The 10837-nt window shown below is 48.6% G+C and overlaps 1 protein-coding gene across 1 annotated transcript in view; it reads left to right on the plus strand.

Moving 5' to 3' along the window:
* Positions 1-9940, plus strand: part of stab2 (stabilin 2) — a 63189-nt gene extending 53249 nt beyond the window's left edge. Inside the window, exons 59-69 of the mRNA XM_088922633.1 lie at positions 365-558; positions 862-1003; positions 1724-1857; positions 2972-3137; positions 3554-3660; positions 4022-4141; positions 4531-4680; positions 5256-5369; positions 6748-6879; positions 7354-7461; positions 8501-9940. Coding sequence (XP_088778759.1) covers positions 365-558; positions 862-1003; positions 1724-1857; positions 2972-3137; positions 3554-3660; positions 4022-4141; positions 4531-4680; positions 5256-5369; positions 6748-6879; positions 7354-7461; positions 8501-8560 — 1427 coding nt within the window. The 3' untranslated portion in view covers positions 8561-9940. The remainder of the gene's footprint in view (positions 1-364; positions 559-861; positions 1004-1723; positions 1858-2971; positions 3138-3553; positions 3661-4021; positions 4142-4530; positions 4681-5255; positions 5370-6747; positions 6880-7353; positions 7462-8500) is intronic.
* The last annotated feature ends 897 nt before the right edge of the window (positions 9941-10837 follow it).

A 10837-nucleotide genomic window follows, 5' to 3' on the forward strand; every position in this document is an offset into this window, starting at 1 on the left:
AAGACAAGATGACTTTATTGGCCATATACAATTTCTTGTATTAGAAATGTGTCTTTTTGCATACCCCAGCTTACTCTCCATGACACAGGGACACAGACAGGGACAGAAGCTTGGGGTCAGAGCGCAGGGTCAGCCATTTATACGGTGCCTCTGGAGAAGCTAGAGTTAAGGGCCTTGCTCAGGGGCCCAACGGCGTAGGATTCCTCTGCCGGCTGCAGGATACGAACCGGCAACCTTCCAGCCGCAGATGCAGATCCTGAGCCACAGAGCCACCGCACCGGCCCTTAAATAAAGAAAGACAGGCTGGGAAATGCAGTGGTGGTGAAGGAGCCCCTGCCCTGATGTTCCGATTGTCGCCCTGCAGTTGTGAACCTATGCCAGCAGCAGAATGGGGGTTGTGCCCAAATCTCAAAGTGCACGCAGAAAGGGGTGGAGGTGACCTGCACGTGCCCCAAGGGCCACTCGGGCGACGGCTACGACTGCGTCCCCGTCGACCCCTGCGTCGAGGATGACAACGGGGGCTGCCACGAGCACGCTGTCTGCACCATGACCGGGCCGGTAAGCCAGCATCGCCCCCCTGTGTCCCCTCGCGTCCGGCTGATCCCCGCGGTTTGGCTGAGCACTCTGCTTCTTCCCTGGCACGTGGAGATATTTTACTGTCAGCTGCTGGTTTGTGTTCTGTTTCCTAAGCAGAAGGAATGACGTGATGCTTCCTGAGTCCGGTCAAGTGCAACGCCCTGTGGTAGCAGTGGGGGGCGAAAGATGAGGGGAGCGGTGATATGGGGTCACTCGGAGGAGACGGGCCAGAAAGCAGAAATGTCTCCCCCTGGTGGCAGAGCTGACACTGTTGTTCTCTGGCAGGGCAAGAGGAGGTGTGAGTGCAAGAGCAGTTACATTGGCGACGGGCTGGACTGCGAGGCGAAGGAGCTGCCGATCAACCGCTGCACACAGAGCAACGGCTGGTGCCACCCTGATGCGCTCTGCGCCGACCTACACTTCGAAGGTGAGTTGGCTCTCACAGCCCAGAGAGGGAGAAGCTGCTTGCCATCACACATCCACAGTGTCCTCTGCCCTCGGGCTTTCTTTATGAGACTTTTTGGATTTAAATTTGCTCCTAAGATACATCATCGGGCTTGAGCTCTGGCTGGCGGTTTTCTGGGATTGGAGTTGTGCCGTGGGGATGGTGTGATGATCCTGTGATGAAGTGTGAACGTCTTGTTGTGCCTAGCAGCGCTGTCAATTCAATTCAATTCAATTCAATTCAACTTCATTGTCATTATACTTACACAGGTGCATAGTATAATGAAAGGTGTTTCTCATTAGTCACTCAGGTGCAGTATATAAATAGGACAGAAGATAAGACAGTAGACTAACACAATAACAATAACAGTAACATGTAATGACATAACGTAGTCAAAACTGTGCAAAATCCGCAAACAGAAAATATAACAGGACAAAAACCGTGCAGGGTAATTCGGGGAACAGTGCAAAAATTGTATGGTGATTAATAAATATTACGACTGAAGCGGCTTACATGTGTGTGTAGTGGTGTTGGAGTACAGTCCTTGTGGGTATAGGAAGTCCTCGGTTGTTCTGTCAAAAGAAAGAGGAAAATCCGCTCTCCTTGGCTGTGTCACCTGGAGTGCGGGTTTTAAACGGGTCCTGGTCCGCCTGGCTCGGCGGAGGGCAGCCTGTGCCTCATGTGAGATCGTTTCCCTTGCAGACAAGACGGTGGGCGTTTTCCACCTGCGCTCGCCCAGGGGCCCCTACAAGCTGAACTACACGGAGTCCCAGGAGAGCTGCCGAAAGCAGGAAGCGGCTGTCGCCACCTACACCCAGCTCTCCTACGCACAGCAGGTGCTGCCCTCACGTCGCCGGCCCGGCGTCTGAAAAGGCCATCTTCTCTCCCCCTTCGCCTGGCGTTCAGTGTATATTCACCTTCTAAAGCTGGAGCCCTGCGGGTTTGTGAGGAAACACTCTAGAGTGGTTTCATGTCACTTAATGTCACTCTCTTGCCTGTTCTCCCCCCTGCGCTCTGGCAAGCGGTACCGCACTGTCAAAGCAAGGACCACCAGACTCAAGAGCAGCTTCTATCCCACCGCAGTGCGCATCCTCAACAGCTCACTGCAGGGCCTCAGGCTCAACACACATCGGCACTCTGCACTTTTTAATGGTCTACCATGTTTTTTTTTCTCACTGCCACACTATTATATTCATTGTTCCCCAACATATTTATCGTTCCTGTTCTCTACATTGTGTTGTCTGCTGTACTGTGTATGTCCCGAGAGATCAGTGTGATTAATAATTCCAGTGTACATGTACATATGGCAGTAAAATTACTCTCTCTACTCTGATACATTTTAACATAATTAAATAAGACTACTTTATTGGCCAGATACAATTTCTTGCATGAGGAATTTGTCTTTTCACATGCCCCAGCTTGCTCTCCCTGAGACATGCAGACAGGGAGAGAGAAGCTGGGGGTCAGAGCACAGGGTCTGCCATTTAAACAGCACCCCTGGAGCAGCTGGGGTGAAGGGCCTTGCTCAGGGTCCTAACAGAGTAGGATTCCTCTGCCGGCTGTGGGATTTGAACCGGCAACCTCCCAGCCACAGGCGCAGATCCTTAACCACAGTGCCATCACCCTGCCCTTTTTTTTAAGATAAGATCAATTTTGGGCCCAATTGCCTACAGTTTGTCACCTGCAATAAGCATGCATTCCCTCCACCACCATAAAACAGAGCAGACGTATCCAGTTTCCCTACAGCACATCCACATCCACGTTACGGCCATCAGCCCAGCACGATACTGTGTCCCGCTGTGCTCGTGTCTGCCAAGCCGCTGTGTGGTGTGGAGACTCTACGTGCTGAAGCACAACCACATGGGCTGTGCAGGTCTCTGGTGAAAGCGCAGGCTGTGTACATTGGTGTGGAGCTCATCGGTATAAGCAGCCTGTTCTCCTCCTCCTCAGGCTGGGTTCCACATCTGTGCGGCGGGCTGGCTGGCTGGCAAGCGGGTAGCGTACCCCACCGTCTACTCAAACCCCAAATGTGGGTTTGGGCACGTGGGCATTGTGGACTATGGCATCCGTGTGAACCTGAGTGAGACCTGGGATACGTTCTGCTACAGGATAAAGGGTAAGGGCTGGGGTCTCACCAGTAACCCAATGAGGGCACTGGGATCTCACCAGTAACACTCAGAGAGGACTGGGGTCTCACCAGTAACACTGACAGAGGACTGGAGTCTCACAGCAACACTCAGAGAGGACTGGGGTCTCACCAGTAACACTGACAGAGGACTGGAGTCTCACAGCAAAACTCAGAGAGACAAGTAATAGGTTTATTCCATGCTGAAAAAAAGAAGAAAGAGAACACAACGTTTCGGCCGTGGAGCCTTCTTCAGGTGGGTCTCACCAGTAACCAAGTGACCCCGTGCTGTGGCTGTCTGCTGTAGATGTGACGTGTTGTGTGCTGTTGACCCCGTGGTGTGGCTGTCTGCTGTAGATGTGACGTGTTGTGTGCTGTTGACCCCATGCTGTGGCTGTCTGCTGTAGATGTGAAGTGCACCTGTAAGCCAGGCTACATTGGCGATGGCAGCTCCTGCAGTGGGAATCTTCTCCAAGTGCTCCAATCGAAACCCACCTTCTCCAACTTCCTCAGTGTGAGTAGCCCAGCTCACTGTGAGACCACTGAAGATGCACTAAATATCTCGCTGTGAGGTGAAGATTATTCAAAGTAGCTGCATCTATGTACAGTCACAGAGAGGTCAGAATATACTGTAGGCAGGCCTGTATTTGTACTCCGCATTGCAGGTTATTGAGAGTTTAAGAGTTAACTACCACAGACCTGAAGAGCAATTTCTGCCTGGAACCAGTACCCTCAAACATTGTGTAGTAGCTCTGGAAGTATAGACAGTAGAGGCCTAGTTCAGGGCATTAATCCATCATACAACCTTTATTTGATGTATTTATATAATTTATATTCTAGAATTCATAACATTTTTTTTCTTTTTTTTCTTTCAGCAAATCCTTAACTATTCTAGTAACTCACACCATGGAAAGGACTTTTTAAATCATTTGAGTAATCTGACAGTCCACTCCACTCTCTTTGTGCCTGACAACAGTGCCCTGCTGGACAACGAGGTGACAGCTGCTGACAGACGTATTTAAAGCCTGAGCTTTAAATCCACAGTGTTTTAGCTCTTAAAATAGCATGGATTTCCAAGTGTAGAACTCTGTCATTGTGCAGAAATTGTTTCCGGAAAAAAAATATGTTAGCTTATATTGCTAAGACATTTAATGATTTCTAGGTACTAATGCAATATCTGAACAAGCAAATCACTCACTTAAGTCATCATGAGAGTGACATTATGCTGTACATCTTTTCCCTAAAATGGAAATAAATGGTTGAACTCATTTTTATTGTGTTGGATGAATGTCACTGAGGCAGACTACAGGTAAGGAAATGGATTGGTCATTTCCTTACCCAGCATGTTCCGGAGTGTAACTTGTCTCCTGTACTCTTTGCACAGACTCTGTCCGGACGCGACATTGAGAACCACCTGTCGCCAGGCAGGACACTGAACTTCCAGGATCTGACCAATGGGAGCAGAGTCCTTACAAGGCTGGGGCACAGTCTGCTCATCTCAGGGTTCGCAGATCTGAGTAACGCCAGTGTTAGGGTGAGTCCAGGAGCCTCCAGCCTCTCTGGGCACTGAAGCACTGGGGCTCCTGAGCACTGCCAGGTCTGCGCGGTGCTTGATGTATCCTGATATACTTATCTTCTATAAACTCACGAGTCACAAGATGATGGCATAGCAGGGGGATTTTCATTTCAATTTATACAAACAAAACAATGGAAATAAAGCAAAGTAATTCTAAACTTCTCCACTTGATTTACCTTGACATTTTTGGAACAGTTCAACAGGCAGATTATGTTTTTGTGGAGAGTGTCAGTTAAATCTCTGCCTTTCAAAAATGGGATCTGTGCGCTGAGAGTAGAATGGGGGGTGTAGGGGTGTCTCCTTCTGCTGTTCCATCTAGCCTGCAGTAAACTTAACATGTTCAGATCCTTGTCACTTGGCAAAGCAGACAAACAAAAAAAAGGTCGATTTTTAAAATTCAGTGAGCAGCATTACTGTGCTGATGCCCTGTGATTTTACACAGTATATACTGTGCCATACCAGGGCGCGTTCTGTATGAGGACACAGAAGGTCAATCACTCCTGCACAACATGTCTCTTTCCCTGCCTCTCCAGACAGCTTCTCGCTATGTTGATGGCCGGTTCATTGTGGATTGGAACATCCAGGCGTCCAATGGGATCATTCATGTCATCGAGAGTCCCCTGCGCGCTCCTCCACAAGAGCCAATGGTATGAGAAGCTTAATTGTGTGTCCTCCATTTTTATCACAGCACAACCTTATAGGTAGACAATAAAGAGTCATTTTTAGATAAGATAGATAAGCAAACCGTCCTGAAAGCTGAGTATCAGGCTTCCAGGTACTTCTTGAAAGCCTGCGACTCATCTGCCATATTAGCCCCTTCTCCAGGATGGTAGAAGACTTGTTTCTCTGTGGCCGAACAGCTCGAGTGCAATGGGGGTCATAGTACTTGGCGTTTTGATGGAAGTGCTCCACATTATTACTGTAGCGAGGGAGGCTGCCGGCAGTGCCCTTGAGCTGCTGCTTCTCTCAGTGCAACCTGGCTCTCGGGAAGACCTCTTCAGCTTTCAGGCGCGCTTCTTTACACTTTCCAATGCTCACTCACACATCCAGGTCATGTACACGTGTGAAATAATTACAAACCGTGCTCCTCCAGGGGTGTCCAGCCATGTTATCACTTCAGTTTAGGTGCAGCTCAGGAACTTCCTGAAAACCTGGCAGGTAGTGACACGCGTGTCCTGCGATGGACTGGTGCCACATCTGGTCTGCCTTGTGCTTCCAAATGGGCTGCAGGTGCTCTTTACTAGCAATAAGTGGCTTTAATGGGCAATATGGTGGCACAGTGGTTAGCATTGCTGCCTCACAGCACTGGGGCCCTGGGTTCAATTCTGTATCACTGGTGCTGTCTGCGTGGAGTTCAGCAGACAGTAAGCTGGGCTCAGATGGGATGATGCGTGTTTGTTGGGAGAGGAAACAGGTTCTTTTCCTCTATTCAGTTATCGATAAATCGTAATATATGGTTGTAACAGTGGGCTTACAGGGATGCAGTTGTCAGTGTTGCTGCCTGGGTTCAATTCTGTACCTGTGGTGCCCTCTGTGTGGATTTTGCATGTTCTCTCAGTGAACACATGGTTTCCTCTGGGTGCTCTAGTTTCCTCCCAGTGTCAAAAGACATACTGGTGGGTTAATTAGCTTCTCTGAAAATTGGCCCTGGAGCGGCGTGCGTGTGCGTGTGCGTGTGGACTTGCAGGACACACTCCAACACCCCTGCATCCCTCAGCTGAAAGAAGCGGGAGGAGATGAGTGCTGAGGGGTTCTGTGGAGAGGAGTTGAGTGCTGAGGGGTTCTGTGGAGAGATGAGTGCTGAGGGGTTCTGTGGAGAGGAGTTGAGTGCTGAGGGGTTCTGTGGAGAGATGAGTGCTGAGGGGTTCTGTGGAGAGGAGATGAGTGCTGAGGGACTCTTTGGAGAGATGAGTGCTGAGGGGTTCTGTGGAGAGGAGATGAGTGCTGAGGGACTCTTTGGAGAGATGAGTGCTGAGGGGTTCTGTGGAGAGGAGATGAGTGCTGAGAACGTCTCCTCTGTTGCAGCTGCAGGCTGGACACAAGGCTGGCATTGCTATGGGGCTCCTGCTGCTGGTCCTGCTGATTGCTGGGGCTGTCTTTGTTGGCTACCACTTCTACAGCCACAGAGCCAGGCCCTTCCAGTTCCACTACTTCAAGGTAAGGAGCACTTCAGTGTCCGGTTGACTGCAGCATGAACAAAGGCTACATACGTTTGAAAAATTGGTTTGGCAAGAGAGCCTTTTCTCTTGTAAGAGCCTTTTCATCTGTTCACCCGGCTTCCATGGGGTTAAGTCAAAATACATGGTCATCACTCAGAATTCATAGCACATTTCATGCAAATTCAAAACCAAGACAGGAGCCACTTCTTTACCCAAAGGCTTGTGGAAGTGCAAAACAAGTGACAGTCATGTTTGTGAATTTAATAACCTGGTTTCTTTCAAGACACAGCTGTAGGTGATCCTGGTGTTAATTAAAAACTAACGACCAAACAGGCTTAATAAACATTATTATTATTGAACACTGCAGGGTTGGAGTTACCCTTACTGGGTTGCAATAAGGATAGACGGACCCAATGGCTTCCTCTTGTCAATAACCTTTCTGACGACTCATGTTTTTGGCTTCCTTTTGTAGTCTGATGAAGGGGACGACGCGGCTCCTGTGGAATCGAACCCCAGCATCTGCAACCCCATGTATGAGGCCTCCCACCCTCCGCAGAGCTGTGGCTTTGCTGGGCTCACGGTGAGTGGGCGTGCAGGGCACTGTCCTGTAGCAGGAGGTGGCTCAGTCTTGTCTCACTATCCCCCAATGCAAACAGCAATCTGAGTGCTATCCACACCACCCTCTGGAGGGGCTGTAGGAACCTTCTGTTCGATGGTGTTTAGGGTTTAAATGCTGATGTCTTGGCCTCTGAGAGGTTTAGTGAATGATGTGCAGTTCTGATGCTCATTTAGCCTGCAAAGTCTGTCTTGGGGGGCTGTCTGCATGCCTGCATACATGACTTTAACAATATTATTTGCTGGAAATAAACCAACATCAAAGCACTTCGTAATTAGTTTAATCCAATGCTTGTCTAGGTGTTGCTGAAGCAAATGTGAGGCCATTGAACATGAGATCCACATAATAACTTGAGAGCTTTATATTAATGATTGGAAATTAAGTTATTTAGGACATCAGTGCCACTTCGTACCTTGTGCCTGATGGAAACATATTATCATGGAGTGAGCAAAAACTAAGTTTAACATCTGCAAGGCAGTAGGAGCTCGAGTCTTGCCGTGATGAGTCTGAACCGCAGAGGGCTATATACAAAAGAGATCTGGATGTTTATGTACACTTCTTCAAAGATCAGATCAAGACAATATGCTAAATCTCTTTAATCTTGAAAGGAGGTCAACAGGAAATTTGATCAGAATATATCAGATCCTGAGGGGTTTGGAGAGAGTACTACCCCAGGGTACTAATCCATACTTAATTGTGGAACAAGGACGTCAGGACCAGATTAGAGACCAAGAAGTAATTCATTTAGGACAGAATATAAATATCACTTCTTTACACAAAGAGTTGTCTGGGTTTCATGAACAGGCTTCCCAGCAATATTGCTGTGGCTCAAACTCTGAGCACTCTTCGGAAACAGCTGGATGAATATTTCTAAACTAGTGAACAAGCAAGATGGGCCTGACGAGCTCCCTGCAATCCTTCTCTCATTCTGAAACAGTCTGTTTGAAACCACAGCACTTTGTGCCATTTATTTAATATCTGAAGCATGTCTGTGTGATGGCAGGACTCTGACAAACACCAGGTGGTGAACAGTGGCCCCTACGACCTGTTCCAGGACAGCTGAAGAACACTTCTCCCCAGCTGAAGACACCCATAACCCGGCTGGGACGTGCAGTTGCTCATGTTGCCACGCGGGGACAGCACCTTCTCTACAGCTGTCCTGAGTGGGACTAAATCTGGAGCGAAGCTGCCAGTTCCCTTCAAGAAACCTTCTCTGAGATTTTACATGAAAGTCACTGTCTGAACAAAAAATGGATTCTCAAGCTTAATCGCTTTTCCACATTATCCACGTATCCGTATTTTTGGTAATATATACATTTTCTTTTAACTTTAATCAACACACTGAGCAGTTGAGAACATTCCACAGGTGGAAACAAGGTGGTTTGTACCTGGAAAGAGCCGATTTTATTGTATTCCTTTCATGATTCAATTATATAAAGAGTAAAGGTCTTTGAAAGTACTGTACTTTTCAGACATCACACGAGTTACACTGAATGGGTCATGGAATTGTAATTTCACAATATTAAAAAAGGCAAAATTCTGAAGACAAAGATCAATTGTTACTTAATTTGACTGTCCAGTTTGAAAAAAAAATCCAAAAACAAGCAGAGGACAACAAATCACAATCTCTTCATCTCTGTTGTATGGTTTCATAACAGTTCAATTGGACACGCACTGATTAAACTTAAAGATTTTTTTAATTCAGTATGCTTGTGAAATTATTCAAGGCTCTCAAAATACATTTCACAGACTGTCTCTGAGCAAACTGCTTGATCTGCAGATAAATTCTTGTCTCGACTCCCTCCATATTGGAATCTTGCGTTTCTCCGTTATGTGGCCGATGTTCTGCAGCGTGAGTGGAGCACCCACCTGCCTGTGGGTGAAACAGGATGGGCAGAGGACTCCCATCAGAGCAGTGAAAGCGACTGCAATGTAGCAGCAGAGCTTAGCCTGGAACAACCCCATTTCTCTGGAGGGCTTCAGGGTTTCACTTCGTTCTATCAGTACCCGTTAATCAAATTCAAGGAACAACCTCCATGTTCAGTACGGGGGGGGGAGTATAAATACTGACCTACTCAATTAACTTCAATTAAGTTAATGAATTCCCTGCGATATCTTAGCACTTTCGAGGAGAATGAGAGTTACAAGGCATTCATTCATTTTCTAACTGCCTTATCCAGTTCAGGATCGCAGAGGAGAGCTGGAGCCGCTCCTGATAAGCAATAGGTACAATGCAGGGCCCACCCTGGACAGGACGCCAGACCATCACGGGACACGTGCAGATATATACATACACACACACGCCCTGGACAGGACGCCAGACCATCACGGGACACGTGCAGATATATACATACACACACACGCCCTGGACGGGACGCCAGACCATCACGGGACACGTGCAGATATATACATACACACACACACGCCCTGGACAGGACGCCAGACCATCACGGGACACGTGCAGATATATACATACACACACGCCCTGGACAGGACGCCAGACCATCACGGGACACGTACAGATATATACATACACACACACGCCCTGGACAGGACGCCAGACCATCACGGGACACGTGCAGATATATACATACACACACACGCCCTGGACAGGAAGCCAGACCATCACGGGACACGTGCAGATGCACGCACGCATGCACACACATGCCCTGGATAGGACGCCAGACCATCACGGGACACGTGCAAATACAGACACCCACACCAGGGCCAGTTTTCCCAGAAGCCAACTGACCTACCAGCACATCTTCGGACTGTGGGAGGAAGCTGGAGCACCCGTGGGAAACCCAGGCAAACACGGGGAGATCATGTGAACTCCACGCAGATAGCTCCCCATGTCCACAATTGAACCCAGGGCGCCAGCACAGAAGGGCAGCAACACTAACCACTGCACTTCTGTGCCACCTGCTGTTACAACCATGGGCTGGAAATGATCTTTAACTGCATATAGGAAAGGGACACAAGAACAACTCTCCCCGCCAACACGCACCATCCCGTCTGAGCCCAACCCCACAGTCTGCTGAAAGCAGCACCTCGTGGCCTTTATGGGGGGAGATTCTGACTTAGAGGCGTTCAGGTCGTTCAGTTATCTTCGCATCACAGGCTCCTCATCCAAGCACCCGTGGATCCTCTCGGACTGAGCAGGATCGCTACAGCAACCACACGTCACCAGAGGGGTAAAACCAACCTCATCTCGGGGCGGCCCAGAGCTGAGGCTCAGACACTGCTGCCAGGACAGAGAACCACGCTGACTGGGCGAGGAGGGCTAATTAAATTAATAACGCAAGGCAGAAGAATAAACCTCTCTGCCACACAACAGCAG

This window comes from Atractosteus spatula, chromosome 8 (genome assembly GCF_055471065.1).
Source record: "Atractosteus spatula isolate fAtrSpa1 chromosome 8, fAtrSpa1.hap1, whole genome shotgun sequence".
Taxonomy (NCBI): domain Eukaryota; kingdom Metazoa; phylum Chordata; class Actinopteri; order Semionotiformes; family Lepisosteidae; genus Atractosteus; species Atractosteus spatula.